General features: G+C 44.3%; 1 protein-coding gene across 1 annotated transcript; it reads right to left on the reverse strand.

Annotated features, from left to right (window-relative positions):
* Positions 1-220: 220 nt before the first annotated feature.
* Positions 221-13,080, reverse strand: golph3b (golgi phosphoprotein 3b). Its single transcript, XM_021603067.3, has 5 exons — positions 12,991-13,080; positions 12,639-12,845; positions 11,969-12,100; positions 2,541-2,655; positions 221-2,292 (listed from the first exon to the last, which is right to left on the reverse strand). Exons 2-5 carry the CDS (start codon positions 12,840-12,842, stop codon positions 1,868-1,870), a joined length of 876 nt encoding a protein of 291 aa, XP_021458742.1. The 5' UTR covers positions 12,843-12,845; positions 12,991-13,080; the 3' UTR covers positions 221-1,867.
* Between the last annotated feature and the right edge of the window lie 5,144 nt (positions 13,081-18,224).

The raw sequence follows: 18,224 nt of genomic DNA on the forward strand, positions 1-18,224 counted from the left end.
TGAAACAAATGATTATCTGTCGTTGGGGACAAGTGTCCTATCACATTCAACTACATGAGATCATGGACACATGATGTATGTTTCAGTCAGACGGCGAGTCCTTTTTTACACTCTGTTGTAGTGCAATCAATCTGGAGGCGTTTGTTTTGAGTACTGGTAATTCATTCAAGGAATTATCATACAGAAGGCGGCCGATAAAGACAGGAGCGCTACACAGTGCTAAATTCAGGCACTTAAAAAGATCCATCCTTTATTGTGTGGTAAAAAAAAAAAAAAAAAGCATACAGAAGATCCCTTTCATTACGCTGTACATTAATTGATCAAATTTGATATTATAATCAGTTCCTCTCAGGAAATCCATACTATATAAATCATCCCCATCCAATCCCTCCACCATACTTTGTCTGTACACCCTCCAGATGAGACAAATGCTCAAGGTAGAAGTTAACCCCAACCACAGATCTATGATCAGATAACCCTTCCCCCTGTCCTAACCTTTAGGCAGATCAAATAGTATCTGACCCTGTATCAGTAGTTAGGGCCAACTCCTAGTGATGAATAGTACAACCAACTAGCAGGCATAAAACAGAGAGAGAAAAAAAAAAAAAGCCCAAACCATGAATGAAGACCAACTAAATATGAACGTAATCATGTGAATTATATTAAAGCAATAGAAATTGGCTCAAGTAGAAAATAAAATATACATTTTAAGGATAAAATCAAAAGCGTTAAGATTATACTGCCAGAGCGGGACATGTATAATATACAATTAGCCCGTTTTAGGAGATGTTTCTTCTACCTAGTCATATGCCACAATATATTTTTCTTCTTCTCTCAATACACTAACTAAATGACATAGATATTTGGCCAATTTGAGAGAGTTTCTTTCTTGGAAACTGTACCTCTTCAAAACATGACTGCACACATGTACACCCGAAACCAGTTTGCCTGCAAAGAGGAGACGCGCAGTGTCTGGAATAGGATGATAGAGTTGCAGAGAATATAGTCTCCCATCTGAAACGGATGGAAAGCACAAGCTACGATTCTTTAGTACATGGAGAGGGGGACACAAAGTAAAATTGAACAGGAATAAAGCATGCACTTGGTTGGTACCCTGAACAAAATAAATGGTGCTTCGGAATTCAACTTCATGATTTTTTCTGCTTGTTTTTACAAATAGTAAACTCTTCTATATCCCGTGTTGAATGTGCAAAATGGTTTGGAGATGGTTAACATTTATTAACAACAAACAGACGTGAGATCTATAGGTCATGTCTAAAAAAAAACTCCTCAAAGTGACTAAACGCAAAAGACAAAAACAATGACTTATGTTCTGTATGATCATATCAGGTCATCATGGTAGGTCTGGGCCATGATGGTCACGCAAAACCTGGCGGTTTTAAAAGTCCCTCCTAAAAGAAAGGACACAGACCTGGGTGGGTGCCAGCTACTGACGCAAGTGCTTAAAGTTACACTAGGTCTCACAGTGAACAGAAAGGCCGCAACCCAAATGGCACCCCATTTCCTATGTAGTGCCTACTTTTGATCAGAGCCATTAGGGCCCTGCTCAAAAAGTGCCTTATATTAGGAAACAGGGTGCCATTTGGGATAAACCCACAGGGTACTTGATGTCAACCAACTGGCCAGGAGATAACAGGACAGTGACTCCGAGAGGTCAGGGGTCACAGCACTGTCAATACAGAGGGAGAGCCGTGCTTTGTGATCTTTATCGGCATCTTCCTCACTGCCAACACCATCATCATCCTTGTCGTCGTCATATCAGAACAGGGGAGATCTGAGAGCTCTGAGCCCCAGAGGTCTGTAGTGTTTTTTAAAGTTCCGTCTCACGTTGGTTTCTGGTAGGGCTTCATTTGGTGAAGGCGGCCACCACGGCCCACAGCAACTCGTTAGCGTTGGCCTTGGTGCTCTCCGCCTCTGGCTCCAGGTCCAGCAGCAGACGTACCCTCTTCATGGCCAAGTCATACTGTTCGTCCAGCAGCGGGGCGAAGGCGTTCTCCAGCACGTCTGATGAGTGGGCCAGGAAGATCAGGGCCAGCACGCGCTTGTCGAAGCGCCCTGGATCGTTCACCCACTTGTCCAGGACGGACTCCTGGACCTTCTTGACCAGCCGCTGTTTGATGGTGTCGTTGGTCAGCGGGTGTGTGGTCATGTCGAAGAGGAGGAAGTTCTGTTTCTCTGTGGTCAGAACGCCTTTCTCGACCAGGTTCTTGGCCAGACGTTCACGGACATTCCTCAGCTGGTAGTGCAGCTTCAATGGGTTCCACGTCTCACCTGGACAACAAAACAAATTACGGGTAATTTCTGTACAATTTTACTTAGAAACCTAATAGGCTAGCTATTGTTTAAAAAAAACATAATGGGAAGGGGAGGTGGCACAGTGTGGTAATATCAAATAATCATGATGATAATAAAGAACAAAACACTAAGAACGGAAGACAGACAGATATAGCACAAAAAAATACAGTAGTTTAAAATAGGGGGAGTAATGGAGGGTGGTCGTATTCAATATGGCTTCTCACCGCTCAGCAGCTCTATCCAGCTCTGGACTGTCTCTGGGGGCTGGGTTTCTTTGACATGCTTCAGAGCCTCGTCCAGCAACATGTCTCCTGTAGGGGCGGCTGACTTACAGATAACCTGACAAAATAGATACCAGTTTTTTTTTAAGGTTGATTTCACACCACACACACACAACAAAACCTTACTGTAACATTGGGATATACACACATAAGCATAAACTTCTAGAGTTGGCAGACTCTGCTGGTCTACCACGTTGCAATACCACACACACGGCAGGTTGCCTAGCGGTTAACGCCATGGATGATGAAAGCGTTCCACTGGGATGCGGGCCTATGTTGACTCCAATGCTTCCCACAGTTGTGTCAGGATGTCCTTTGGGTGGTGGACCATTCTTGATACACACGGGAAACGGTTGAGCATGAAAAACCCAGCCGCATTGCAGTTCTTGACACAAACCTGGTACCTTCTCCCATACCCCGTACAAAAGGCACTTCAAATCCTTTGTCCTGCCCATTCAGCCTCTGAATGGCACACATACAAAATCAATGTCTCAATTTTCTCAAGGCTTAAAAATCCTTCTTTAACCCGTCTCCTTCCCCTTTATCTACACTGACTGAAGTGGATTTAACATACGATTTCAATAATGGATCATAGCGTTCACCTGGATTCACCTGGTCAGTCTTGGAAAGAGCAGGTGTTCTTAATGTTTCGTACACTCAGTGTATAAGCAAGTGGGTTTGAAGGCTGTTGACACTTGAGAGAGAGAGAGGTGGAAGAGGATGTTCTGTGTGAAACCGACAGCTGTGGTGACGGCACGTTGGAAGAAGATAAGAGTGTGTTAAGAGTGGCGAAAAAAGGAAATAAGAGAAGTAAGGTTCCTGTGGAATCTTGTAAAACCAAGTATAGTTCTGCCTCGTTTTTTTAGTCCGAGTGAGGGTTTTGGACTGATGGGAGTTTCCCGGGACATCTGATCAATACAAATCATTGATGCATTGTGTAATGTGACATCAGTTAGGGTAACAAGAAGAAACGGTGCCTTCAGAAAGTATTCACGCCCCTCGACTTTTTCCACATGTTGTCGTGATACAGCCTGAATTTAAAATGGATTTTTAACTAATTGTGTCACTTACCTACCTACACACAATACCCCATACATTTTCATTTGGAATTTTGTTTGTAGATTTACTTTAAAAAAATGTAAATAATAATTAAGCACTTTTGGGTAGTGATTACAGCTGTGAGTCTTTCTGGGTAAGTCTCTAAGAGCTTTGCACACATGGATTGTACAATATTTGCCCAATATTGTTAAAATTATTCAAGATCTGTAAAGTTGTTCAGGCTGTAACAACAAAAATGTGGAATAAGTCAAGGGCCAAGGGATATGAATACTTTCTGAATGTACTGTAGCTGCTTAACTAACAAACCCTTGACCTGCACTTTCTGGTGTGCTGGTGTAAGAGTGGATAGGTATGGGGAGTGGCCGGTCTGCTTACTTACAAGTCCTTAACCAACAATGCAGTTCAAGAAATAGAGTTAAAGAAATATTTACTAAATAAACTAAAAGTAAATTTTTGTTAAGTAACAATAAAAGCACATAACAATAATGAGGCTATGTACAGGGGGTACCAGTACTGAGTCAATGTGCGGGTGCACAGGTTAGTCAAGGTAGTTTGTACATGTAGGTTGGGGTAAAGTGACTATGCATAGATAACAAACAGCGTGTAGTTGCAGTGTAAAAACCAAGGGGTGGGGTGGGTCAATGTAAATAGTCTGGGTGGCCATTTTACTAATTGTTCAGCAGTCTTCTAGATTGGGGGTAGAAGCTGTTAAGGAGCATTTTGGATCTAGACTTGGCGCTCCGGTACCGCTTGCGTGCGGTAGCAGAGAGAGCAGTGTGACTGGAGTCTGACAATTTTTTGTGCCTTTCTCTGACACAACCTAGTATTTAGGTCCTGGATGACAGGAAGCTTGGCCCCAGTGATGTACTGGGCCGTACGCACTACCCTCTGTAGCGCCTTACGGTCGGATGCCGAGCAGTTGCCATTCCAGGCGGTGATGCTACCGGTCAGGATGCTCTCAATGGTGCAGCTGTAGAACTTTGAGGATCTGGGGACCCATGCCAAATCTTTTCAGTCTCCTGATTGGGAAAAGGTGTGCCCTCTTCACAACTGTCTTGGTGTGTTTGGACCATGATAGTTAGTTGGTGATGTGGACACCAAGGAGCTTGAAACTCTCAACATGCTCCACTACAGCCCCGTTGATGTTAATGGGGGCCTGTTCAGCACGCCTTTACCTGTCCACGATAATCTCCTTTGTCTTGCTCACATTGAGAGAAAAGTTGTTGTCCTGGCACCACACTGCCAGGTCTCTGATCTCCCTATGGGCTGTCTCATCGTTGTCGGTGACAGACCACTTGTGTCGTAAGCAAACTTAATGATGGCGTTGGAGTCGTGCTTGGCCACGCAGTTGTGGGTGAGGGGAGTAAAGGAGGGGACTAAGTGCACACCTGAGGGCCCCATTGTTGAGGATCAGCGTGGCAGATGTGTTGTTGCCTACCCTTACCACCTGGTGGAGGCCCGTCAGGAAGTCCAGCATCGACTTGCAGAGAGAGTTGTTTAGTCCCAGGGTCCTTAGCGTAGTGAAGAGCTTTGTGGACACTATGGTGTTCAGCGCTAAGCTGTAGTCTATGAACAGCATTCTCACATAGGTGTTCCTTTTGTCCAGGTGGGAAAGGGCAGTGTGGAGTGCGATTGAGATTGTGTCATGTGGAGGCAGTATGCAAATTAGAGTGGGTCTAGGGTTTCCGGGATGATGGTGTTAATGTGAGCCATGACCAACCTTTCAAAAGCACTTCATGGCTACCGACGTGAGTGCTACGGGGCGGAGGCCATTGAGGCAGGTTACCGTCGCTTTCTTGGGCACAGGGACCATTAGTGGTCTTCTTGAAACATGGGTATTACAGACTCGGTCAGGGACAGATTGAAAATGTCAGTGAAGACACGCCAGTTGGTCCGTGCATGCTCTGAGTACACGTACTGGTAATACATCTGGCCCCACGGCCTTGTGAATGTTGACCTGTTTAAAAAGGTCTTGCTCACAGCAGCTACAGAGCTCGTGGTCACACAGTTATCCGGAACAGCTGGTGATCTCATGCATGCTTCAGTGTTGCTTGCCTCGAAGCGAGCATAAAAAGAGGCATTTAGCTCGTCTGGTAGGCTCGCGCCACTCGGCAGCTCACAGCTGGGTTTCTCATTACAGTCCGTAATAGTTTGCAAGCACTGCCACACCCTACGAGCGTCAGAGCCAGTGTAGTAGGATTCAATCTTTGTCCTGTATTGATGCTTTGCCTGTTCAATGGTTCGTCTGAGGGCATAGTCCGGATTAGTGTCCCGCTCCTTGAAAGCGGCAGCTCTAGCCTTTACCTCGGTGCGGATGTGGCCTGTAATCCATGGCTTCTAGTTTGGATATGTACGTAAGGTCACTGTGAGGACGATGTCGTCAATGCACTTATTGATGAAGCTGGTGATTGAGGTGGTATACCCCTCAATGCCATTGGATGAATCCCAGAACATATTCCAGTCTGTGCTAGCAAAACAGTCCTGAAAGCGTAGCATCCACGTCCATATAGAGAGAGTCACTGGTAATTCATGCTTTTGTTGTTGCTTGTATGCAGGAATCTGGAGGATAGAACTATGGTCAAATTTGCCAAATGGGGGGTGAGGGTGATCTTTGTACACATCTCTGTGTGTGGAGTAAAGGTGGTCTACAGTTTTCCCCCCTTCGGTTTGCACATGTGACATGCTGGTAGAAATGAGGTAAACCGGGTTTAAGTTTGCCTGCATTAAAGTCCAGAGCCACTAGGAGCGCCGCTTCTGGATGAGCATTTTCTTGTATGCTTTATGGCCTTATACAGCTCGTTGAGTGCGGTCTTAATGCCAGCATCGGGTTGGTGGTGGTAAATAGATGACTATGAATAATATAGACGAAAATTCTCAACTATCTACCAAGAGTTATCTGTTAACTGAATGATTAGAATATTCGGCCCTGAATCATATAATTGTATGGAATTGATTAGAATGTATAAAATCATAATCAGTAAATGTGTAGTCCTAGTCCCGAATTAGGGTAAAACAATATGTCTTTATGGTATTTTAAACACAGACTGTCTGAGCTTGGTGCCGACCTGACTAGAGATTTGGGAGAGAACAGGGAGTACGTCTCAAGGACAAGGTCACTATCTCTGTCGGCTGGGTAGTGAGACAGTGTGTGCGTAGCAGAACATTGTGTGCGTCTGTTTGTGTGTATTTGTGGCTGCGTGTATGTGTGGGCGTATGGCTGCGTGTATGTGTGCGCGTGTGGCTGCGTGTATGTGTGCGCGTATGGCTGCGTGTATGTGTGGGCGTATGGCTGCGTGTATGTGTGCGCGTATGGCTGCGCGTATGGCTGCGCGTATGGCTGCGTGTATGCGTGTGTGCGTATGGCTGCGTGTATGCGTATGGCTGCGTGTATGCGTATGGCTGCGTGTATGCGTGTGCGTATGGCTGCGTGTATGCGTATGGCTGCGTGTGTGCGTATGGCTGCGTGTGTGCGTATGGCTGCGTGTGTGCGTATGGTTGCGTGTATGTGTGTGTGCGTATGGTTGCGTGTATGTGTGTGTGCGTATGGTTGCGTGTATGTGTGTGTGCGTATGGTTGCGTGTATGTGTGTGTGCGTATGGTTGCGTGTATGTGTGTGTGCGTATGGTTGCGTGTATGTGTGTGTGCGTATGGTTGCGTGTATGTGTGTGTGCGTATGGTTGCGTGTATGTGTGTGTGCGTATGGTTGCGTGTATGTGTGTGGGCGTATGGTTGCGTGTATGTGTGTGGGCGTATGGTTGCGTGTATGTGTGTGGGCGTATGGTTGCGTGTATGTGTGTGGGCGTATGGTTGCGTGTATGTGTGTGGGCGTATGGTTGCGTGTATGTGTGTGGGCGTATGGTTGCGTGAATGTGTGGGCGTATGGTTGCGTGAATGTGTGGGCGTATGGTTGCGTGAATGTGTGGGCGTATGGCTGCGTGAATGTGTGGGCGTATGGCTGCGTGAATGTGTGGGCGTATGGCTGCGTGAATGTGTGGGCGTATGGCTGTGTGAATGTGTGGGCGTATGGCTGTGTGAATGTGTGGGCGTATGGCTGCGTGAATGTGTGGGCGTATGGTTGCGTGAATGTGTGGGCGTATGGCTGTGTGAATGTGTGGGCGTATGGTTGCGTGAATGTGTGGGCGTATGCTTGCGTGAATGTGTGGGCGTATGGTTGCGTGAATGTGTGGGCGTATGGCTGTGTGAATGTGTGGGCGTATGGCTGTGTGAATGTGTGGGCGTGAGAAGTCAGTATAAAATGAATTGTTTTGTATTCTTGACTTTAGAACGTTCCCGTGAATAAACCTTTTTGACTATTTTAGCTGGGCCTCCGTCGGTTTCATTCGACCAGGATCTTACAAATTCTGGTTTGCAGACTGAGTAATATAATTAAATTGGGTTATGTACCTGGAGAACATAATTATCTTATCAATAGTGTGGTCTACAGCTTATCATGAACTACTCTACCTCGAGCAATACGTTGAGACGAGCAATACGTTGAGACGAGCAATACGTTGAGACGAGCAATACGTTGAGATTTCTTTAATATTAGACATTGCGCATCTGCTGTTATTGACAAATAAACACACAACTCCACCCCGTCTTACCAGACGTAGCTGCTCTGTCCTGACGCAACTTTATGTACAAAATATGTTAAACAACGCGGGGAATTATTATATATATATTTTTTTAAATAGCACAGTTGGGTAGGAACCCGTAAAACGGCAGCCATCCCTTCCAGCGCCATTATCAATGTAGACCAATCAGTGTACTTCAACAACCTATTTAATACCAATGTTTGTACCTAATTTTTTATAGTTGCTTTTATAATTATTTATGTTTTTTTTATTATGATTTTGTCTCTTTTCCCAGCCATAGGCAAGAGATGGGTTGGTGGGGTTGTGGGGGAGAATTGGGTGAGGGTATAAGTGGGTGGGTAATAAAAATAAATCCTGTAGGATGAATTACTATTACGTCACTGTGTGGGAATAATTGTGAAAACATTGTTTTTGTTTTATTTTGGGGGTTTGTGTGTACGTGGAGCCGAAAAATTATGCTTTGTTCCTCAAAAAGATATTGGAATTTAATGTGCCGTGTGTGGCTCTTCAATGCAAGGCGCCTATCAACGGGGATTATCTCAAGGGGTGGTGCTGGAAGTGAATGCAGATGTCGACTGACCAGTATAGTGGATGGAGTGAAGAAGTTTACTCCACCCATACTATTGTTCTTTGATGAACAGTCTCTCCCTTCACATATAAAGTTCGGCTTTATGAGAGCTTTTGTGCCAAATCCCATCAAGTATGATAAATTAAAAATATTTGGTCATGTGGCAAGTGTATGCAGATGGGAAGAGTATTGTATGCCAGAGGTGAAATGTGGTGATGAACATGCCTCCATTGAAGCCAGGGGCCTTCCCCAAACTGTTTCCACAAAGGAAGCACAGAATCGTCTAGATTCTAGAATGTCATTGTATGCTGTAGTGTTAAGATTTCCCTTCACTGGAACTAAGGGGCCTCGCCGAACTATGAAAAACACCCCCAGACCATTATTCCTCCTCCACCAAACTTTACAGTTGGCACTATGCATTCGGGCAGGTAGCGTTCTCACCCCAGAGAACACGATTCCAATGCTCCAGAGTCCAATGGTGGACCACTCCAGCCAACGTTTGGCATTGCGCATGGTGATCTTAAGCTTGTGTGCAGCTGCTCGGCCATGGAAACGTATTTCTTGAAGCGCCCGATGAACAGTTATTGTGCTGACGTTACTTCCAGAAGCAGTTTGGAACTTGGTAATAAGTGTTGCAAGACAGATGATTTTTACGCGCTGTGCAGATCAGCACTCGGCGGTCCCGTTCTGGGAGCTTGTGCGGCCTATCGCTTCACGGCCGAGCCATTGCTGCTCCTAGATGTTTCCACTTCACAATAACAGCATTTACAGTTGATCAGGGCAGCCATTTAACAAACTGACTTGTTGGAAAGGTGGCATCCAATGACAGTGCCACATTGAAAAGTCATTGAGCTCTTCAGTACGGGCCATTCTACTGCCAATATTTGTCTATGGAGATTGCATGGCCGTGTGCTCGATTTTATACACCTGTCAGCAACGGGTTTGGCTGAAATAGCAGAATCCAATCATTTGAAGGGATGTCTACATACACTATATATACAAAAGTATTACATGTTAAAAAGGTGGACTTTGTATAATTTATTGCAATGGTCATAAACTGTACAGCACAAGTGGAGAAGGAATCTCAGAAAATGTGCATCATTGTGAGTGCGGCTGAAAGTATTTGGACATTGTGATTCCCGAGGCGAGTCCTTCGAAGGAATCCTGCTGACAACTGTTCCACCCTCACAAGACCCTGAGCCTGTGTAGGGTTTGTGCATTTTGGATTGGAATGTGACTGAAGGAGTTGGATGGGTTTTGTTTGAAGAAATGGCCCACCGCCCCTTTTCTCCGCAATGGATTAAAAATGCATTTTTTTAATGACTACTCCGTACAGCAGGTGGCGGCAATACACCTTATAGGTTGTGGTCTGCCAATAAGACTCAAATAATACGAAAAAGACGCAAGCACAGTTAGAACAATGAGCCAGATCTTTCACTGGATGTGAAGCATCCGATTGGCATTACCGCTCATCACCAAATATGGTGACGAGAGGAAACCCAGTGGCGAGATGGACTTTGGCCGACATTCTGGAAATGTTCTCATCGACGAAACATCGGATCTCAATACAGTTCTCTGTTCACAAAACTAGAAACTATTATGAAAAGAGTGTACTAAGTTTTGTAGACTATTGCCTTTGCCAAAGTTTTTTTAAATAAATGGTGTTGTTTCGAAGGAGAGCAAGGGCGAATTGAGTTATTGCCCTCGCGCACTTCAGAGTAGGCATTGCCTAACAGAAATATGCAAATACAGGGTAGAAGGTGCCAATAGGATCTCGCTAGCTCATGCTTTGCTATGCCCACTTCCTTGCTTGTTCTGCTTTTTATGATTCATGCTCCCATTGGAAACAACAGGCTGTGGTGGGGAGCAATGGCGGAAGCATTGTGTGATTCTGTGGGCGCGAGTAAAATTGGTGAGAATGAGTGTGGACGACAGTGAAGAGTGGAATAAAAAAGGCCTCAAGTTGGACAGGAGCAGAAGTTTGTTGGAGTTCGATTCACCAGCATGTTTTTTTGGGGGGGTGACCCGTTTTGCGGTCTCAACGATGGCGAAGGACACATTGGGAAAAGTGGAATTGGTCAGAGTGACCAGGAGCGGTATGATGGTGATTTTGTGTGTGTCAAAAGAGCAAACAATCTATCGACCTATGATGTGGAAAGCTAGGATTTTCTGAGTAGGGCACCGATTAAAAGGTGTCATCTCTGGTGTCTCGTTGGACAGAGGCTTCATGATTTAGGGAGAACATGCCAGGGGTGGTAGACGCACGAACGCTTGACCCAAATGATACACCGGAAGAAGGTGGAAAGTCTATCGGCTTTACTGTCGTTTGACTCAAAGTAAAACTTAGGTATGTGAGATATGCGGTGAAACCGTGTATACAAAAACCACTGCAGCGTTACAATTGTAAAAAGGTTTGCAGAAGGAATGCATGTCATTGGTGAAGAGTCTGAGAACGCATGGTGCTGCAATTGTGGTGGGAACCACATTCCCAAGTTCCTGGAGTGCCCAGTAAGGGTGAAGGAGGTTGCAGTATCTAGGATCAGGGCTTGCTCCAGCAGGTCTCCTTTGTGGATGCAGTACAAATAGCTGAAGGAGCGAGTGGAGATTAAATGGTAGTGGATGCCCAACAGCCTATAGTGAGATGGTGTTCATCAGAGATCCTGAAATACTAATAGTGAAGAAAGTGGACTGTTGCATTTTTGCGCAATTGATAAATTGCACTGGACAAACTAATATATAAAAAAATATATGAAACTAGGTATTATTGTTAAGGTGGCAAAAATATTTTGGGATCTCCAGGACCTCAGGACTGAAACGGTGCAGGGAATATTGAATGAAGATGTTCCCCCCCTCTCAGGCTCCCGAGCCTGTGTAGGGATCTGAGTACATATTTGAGTCTGACTGAAGGAGTACATTTTGTTTCCTTTTAGAATACTCGGAGCATGTTTTATTTTCACCTATTTTTTCCTGTTTTAAAGTTTCTCAGTTTTCAACCTATTCAGTAGGTGGCGGCATGCACATCTAATACTTGTTTGCGAATCACCATAATACCATGGAGGAAGATGACAGGCTGTGGTCTATCTTGGGTTAGTTAAAATATATATTTGACACAAGTGTGGTTACCAAGTTAATCAGTGTGTTTTCCTCACCTTTCTGGCCAGCAGGCTTTTCCTCCTCATGCCACAAGCCTCTAGCTGCAGTCTCCCTCTCAAAGCCAGTTCGATGAGCATACAACCTCGGAGACCAGAAGAAATGCAGTCATTCCAGAATGAAGTGTAGCCCTGTTGGAGAAAAAAAAAGTCAAGCATTTGGTGAATGCTTCACATGATGACACGTCCTGGTTAAATTAAGCAAACATCCTACTGGTGACAGAAGTGACACGCACAAAGTGACACGTTTGAAAACCTTTCAGAACAAATGGGAACACGGAAATCTCGAACTTCGGAGAGTTCAAGACAACTGGGAACTCGGGAAAAACGAGCTTAGAATGGGGGAAAAAATAGTTTAACGGTTTTCCAACTCGGAAATTCGGGCATTTTTCTAGAGGTCCGACTTCCCAACCTGAAGATCACAGACGTTATGATTTTCTCGTTCCCGCCCCCAAGTTCCCAATTGTATTGAAAGCACTATTTGTTTGTAACGTTGAATAGACATATGACATGACGGTAAAGCTAACTAGCTAACGTAGGAAAAGCGCATTAGCTTAGCTAGCTATGTTAGCACATAACGTAAGCTGGTTGGAACGTAAACAAACAGCTAGAGTTACTGTAGCTAGCTGACGATATAGCAACATGCTAACGACGATAACTAACACCATACCTCTCGATCTTTCAATCCCAATAGCAACACTTCTTCCATCAACGTCAGTCGAGTTTCTTTGGAGTCTCCTTTCTCATCCTCTTCCTCTTGACGTGGCTCGTAGTCCTCATCATCTGACCCCCTCTCCTTATCGGCAACTGCATTGCGAGAGGCCTCGGTCCTCCTCTGCACCAGGCCCGAACTTCGCTGTGTTAGGGAAGTCATACTCTGGATGCACGTCCCAACAACAGGTAAATACAAATTATTTGATATCTCCTGAAGGTTTTAGTGTTTCCGGTGCATAAATAAAACCCAGTTGATCGTAAAATTGGGTGAAAATTGAATTAATATTCGAATAACTACAACAGCAAACCTGCAACAGATTTCCACTTCAATACTTTCCACTTCCTGACCCAATATGGCGACACGTGATGAATGGATACACGTGATGACGTCAGAAGAGGATGTGGCTCTCTCTCTCTCTCTCTCTCTCTCTCTCTCTCTCACACACACACAAGGCATGAACATGGTTGAGTAGGCATACTTAAATCCATAGATTATTGTAGGTTGTAGTACATTATGTTGCTTGTACAGGCAGTAGGTCCTTGTTTTTCATGTTGTGATGCAAACTCCATTGTCTTCTGAGCTCTCAACATTCTGCAAAACATGTAATACTGATGCATTCACTCATGTCTTTTTCTCCTTTTAGTTCCATTCATGCAGTCTAATTGAGAAGCACCATCTGATGAGAGAAGACTTGTCATAATCCCTCCACAGTAAACAAGATTAATTCAGCCGATTCTGTTGCAAAACGTTTCTTAAACAGAACGAAATGGGTAGGGACCTACCTGAATTTGACTTCCATTTGGTTCTGAAACGGTAAACGGGTTTCCGTAACGAATATTCACCCTTGCTATTTCTCCATGCGTGGCAGCTCTTATGATGCTTTCACCTCTGGCCTACATTGGCAACTTAAAGTAAGATTAAATTGACCCAAGCATGTAGATTAGATGACCAAAACCTTTTAGATGGGTTCACTTACAAGGTTTTAACTGATGGGGGGGGGACTATGTTCTTCTTCTTCCCAAACCACTTCTTCTGTGACAAACCACTCTACTCAAAGACAAAGATCAGTGTCTTTGTTCATGTGTCTGTTTACCATATGAACAGCAGAGAGAAGAGTTCAAGCCAGATAGCTTTGATGATAACAGTCCTTTATTGTCTGAGTCTGACCGTGGCTCCTGTCGTGTCTTTGGCTATGCCGGATTAAGTGATATGACATACTATTCTATAAAATAATTTCTCCGTAATTAATTTCACCTGCTTGAGCTAATCATGTAAATGTAATTAACTAGAGAGTCGGGCACCACTAAATAATATTTATAGAGCTGTTATCTTCTGAATAAACTCTTAAAGACCTAGTAATATTTTACATCAATAGCAGTCAATATTAATCGTCCTCTTAATTCAGTCTCATCTGAAAGTTGTAAATTCTTGGTTATCTGCACGAACCCTGGCTAACAAGTTGAATCAGCAATACAAAATTGGGTTTAATCATTTATTTACTAAATACCTAACTAATCACACAGAATTACACATACACATTATTAAATCATAACTTGATTACAAATTACGTCATAAAGGAAAACGTCCCTAGCGGGTGGAACAGATATGACAGCTTGTTACACATAGGAAAAGGGCTGGGTTTGAGTGAAAGAGCGGGAAGACTGAGGGACACAGGGAGAAGCTGTGCTATCGTAAATACATTATCTTATGCATTCTAAATTACCGCCCATTTGGAAAAGGAAAATGCAATAAATATTTACTCTGAGCTGCGCTTCGGTAGGTTGGTGGTAGATGGAAGGCCGTGTTGACCAACCGAGTCCTTTGAAGAATGTCTCTGGTTGTCAATTGGATACATTGTAATAATGTCGTTGGGTGATAGACGGGATACTCTGTCTGTTCCTTCCTAACCCTCGTTTGCATCTGCTGTTGCTAACTCAACGGCTGGAGGTATCACTTCTGTAGTGAATAAGAGTTCAAAGTTCATACCATTCGCAACCAAAGCTCACGCTGATGTTGGCTTCATTCTGTAGTTATTATCTGAACCATTCTGACATCGGACCGTCGTCCTACATCCTCAGAACAGGGGGTTATGTTGTCGTCAAGGGCTTATATAGGAAGGGAGAGGAGGGCGTGTTTGAAAAGTATTATAGCCCATGTCCCTTCACAGGGGCGGGCCACTGATTGAGCAGCCCTATCTTATGAAAACCCAAATCTCATATTTTAGAAGCTAAAATCACATTTCATCCCATCACAAATAATTTCATTTTCAAACATTTAAATTGAACAACAATTCCATGTGAATCCGATAGCTCTGATGTGTAGACTTTCCACTGTAGAGTTTGTCATCTTATCATTGATGAGAATGTCTCAGATGACAACCGAACTGACATCATATTCATTAAGTACCACCGCATATGTTCAATTGTTCGCATTACCAGAATATAGTTAATTTCCCCCCACCTACTGATGTTCCCAGAATCTCTATGTTAACCAAGGGTTTTGCAAATGTAACCTCCATTGGGTAGAGAGAGGAAAAAGGGGGGAAGAGGTATTTATGACTGTCATAAACCTACCCCCCAGGCCAACGTCATGACACTCCCCATCGCTGCTTGCTGGTCTTGCAACTCTTATTCTTGTTGTTTCAACTCCTCTTAAGTGTATCCCGGCTCAAATGAATAGGGTAGTATGTCCCTATGTAAGAAAAAAACATCCAAAACATTTCTGTCCACCGTCAGGCTATAGTCTATACAAATCCAGGTTAAATGTGTCAACCTAAATGTCCTGCAATGGCTCTATTGAACAAGGACAACTATAGCTACTTGCTGCTAGGAAGCGTGATTGCGCATTCGGCAAAACACAAAGGCCACAATAATTGCTCCAAAACATGACTCCATAACTTTTTTGATCAGACAACAGGCTCAATCAACCAATGACATCAACCAATGTGTGTGTGTGTGTGTGTGTGGCCTGCAAATCTGGAACAGCATTGATCCCTGTTGGGGAACACGAGCGTTCATGTTTTTCTTCTTTGGGTAATAACAGGACGAAATACACACGCAGTCTGCCCGCTGTGTCATCTGTGTGTAATACACAATTCATACCACAAGATGGCACACTAAAAGCAAGTAAAAAGATGATACCTTTTCAATGACTTGCTGCACTGTACTGATACTGGTAGCACTGTTGTTGTAGAAGCTGTTAGTAGTTGTAGTCACAGCATTTATCTTTTCACCGGTTTTTCTTCTACTAGCCAGAAAAACGAACATGTGAAATTAAACTTTTGACATACCAATCTAAAAAGGACATGTATTTGATTTTCATTACAAAAAAAACAACCCTGGAAATGTCTCCCTTATAAATCCCATTTATTTCCCCTGCAAATAGAGATGTGCTAGTCTTAGTCTTAATCACATCAGTTTGGGAACTTCAGGGAATCAACAAGTAGCAACATATATGACACATGGCCTCGAGTGGCACAGTGGTCTAAGGCACTGCATGTTGAGGCATCACCACAGACACCCTGGTTTGAATTCAGGCTGTATCACAACCGGCTGTGATTGGGAGTCCCATAGGGCGGTGCACAATTGGCCCAGCGTCGTCCGGGTTTGGCCAGTATAGGGCCGCCGATGTAAATAAGAATTTGTTCTTAACTGACTTGCCTAGTTAAATACAGGTAAAAACATTTATAATTGGCCCTTGATTCCCATTGTGAGCAGAAAAACTGCCCTCTCGTGCTCACAGTGAAATGAGATAGCTTCAGCACTCCTGTGAGAAAACAGTGGAGAATCTTCGGCCCAGTATTAAAATACACTCTCGATTCCCAGCATTCAGATTCAGAAAGAATTTCTGGAAATGAAAACTGATGACTATGATGGCCCATATAGACGTTGGAACAGTGTTGAATTAACACACTGCTTGGTGTAAAGCCCTATTTCCCAGAGTGCCTTGCCTTTTGAGTGAATTGTAGAGTTACCACCCATGACTGTATTTGTTAGTGACAGAGATGGTTATTGCACTCATCTATTTTCAGTCCCCGAGCTAATATATCATCATTAAAAATAGCAGGGTAGTGTGGCCGAGTGGTCTAAGGCGCTGGATTTAAAGGAGGGAGGTGGTCAAGAGGCCCAGGTCCAATGGGGAGGCTTGCCTGACGTATACAGCGTTACATCTCACTCTTGCCACCTCCCCGGTCAACAACAAGACCCAGGTCCTTGCACGGTTCTGGCTGGGATCTTACCTCAGAACCCTGAAGCTGATCCCAATTGACCTGCGAGCCCCAGTCTCTTTCCTGCTCCTTGTAACAACACTACGCCCAGCTCCGGAAATGTTTAAGACATTTTAAACTGGAAAAAGAAGCAGTCACGGTTTTAACTAAACACCGCTCTCTTCGCTCTCTTGTGCAGGAGTGGGAACCAGTGTGAGCCCATAACGGTTTGGCGTAACGTGGCCCATCCTGCTCTCCTGAATCGGCACCGGGACCTGTCCTGGATGGTCGCGCACAAGATCCTCCCGGTCAGGGCCATTATGCACTCCCGGGGCATGACGAGGATATCCGCGTGCCCCTGACCAGGCTGTGGCTAAGAGGAGTCAGTGAGGCACTTTCTCTGGGAGTGCAGAGCCGCCAGGGACCTGTGTAAGGAAGCAGGCCCCCTGATCTCCCCGCCCCAGCTTGTGCTGTATGAGGTTGGCCGAAGGCCTATCCCACCAAAGGCCTCACGTGTCTGAAGGAAGCACTGTGGTCCTCCCGCAACCTGCTGGTAGCGAAACGGTAGAGACCACCCCCCCCAGGCAGTGGCCATGGTAGCCACGGAAGCCCTGGGGTGGTACAAGTGAAGGGTCCCCCACAACACCCAAGGTCCCGGCGGCCACGGCCTGACAGCACTGCAGCGCCTAGGGCGATGCACCTAGGGGAGGGATCTCCTCTGGGCCCCAAAGGACGGCACTGAAATTGATTCGGAAGAGCAAGAGGAGGCGAGTTTGATAAGAACTCACACCGCTCCTGTGCAAAGGACCGAAGACAGCTTCTTAACAAAGTGACATTTTTGACATGTCTTCATGTTCTTAAAAATGTTTTACTTTTGTTAAATAATTTGTACACATTTTAAATGGCTTTTACAGAATTGATGTTTTTACAAAGAAAAGTACTTTTATTCATGGTTGTTTCTATTGTTTTTAACATGTACTTTTTAACAAATGTAATTGTAATATTCATGTGCTGTGTTTTATGCTTTTATGCCGTTTTTATGTGTATAAAATGATGTACAAAAATATATATGAGCTGTTTTTAAAGGAAATGGAAAAATAAAACTTTTCCAAAAGAAAGAAATCATAATGAAAATGTAATTGTTTAACACAATACAATATGCATTTCTTAAGGCAGCGGTATTCAACTCTTACCCTACGAGGGATGGAACCTGTTGGTATTCTGTTCTACCTAATTAATTGTACACACCTGGTGTCCCAGGAGAACTGGCTTCGAGGTCCAGAGTTGAGTTTGAAGGTCATAAGGCCTTATTTTGAGGGCCTACACTCATTAACACT

Source organism: Oncorhynchus mykiss, chromosome 5 (genome assembly GCF_057628025.1).
Source record: "Oncorhynchus mykiss isolate SJ-2025 chromosome 5, ASM5762802v1, whole genome shotgun sequence".
Classification (NCBI taxonomy): domain Eukaryota; kingdom Metazoa; phylum Chordata; class Actinopteri; order Salmoniformes; family Salmonidae; genus Oncorhynchus; species Oncorhynchus mykiss.

What these genes read in the sequence shown, in the direction of transcription:
- golph3b (XM_021603067.3), bottom strand. Translation starts at nt 12,842, where the DNA reads ATGACTTCCCTAACACAGCGAAGTTCGGGCCTGGTGCAGAGGAGGACC. An exon ending in TGGGATTGAAAGATCGAGAG is followed by an intron (nt 12,101 to 12,638) that starts GTATGGTGTTAG and finishes TTTCTCCAACAG; the next exon opens with GGCTACACTTCATTCTGGAA. An exon ending in AAAGCCTGCTGGCCAGAAAG is followed by an intron (nt 2,656 to 11,968) that starts GTGAGGAAAACA and finishes CTATTTTGTCAG; the next exon opens with GTTATCTGTAAGTCAGCCGC.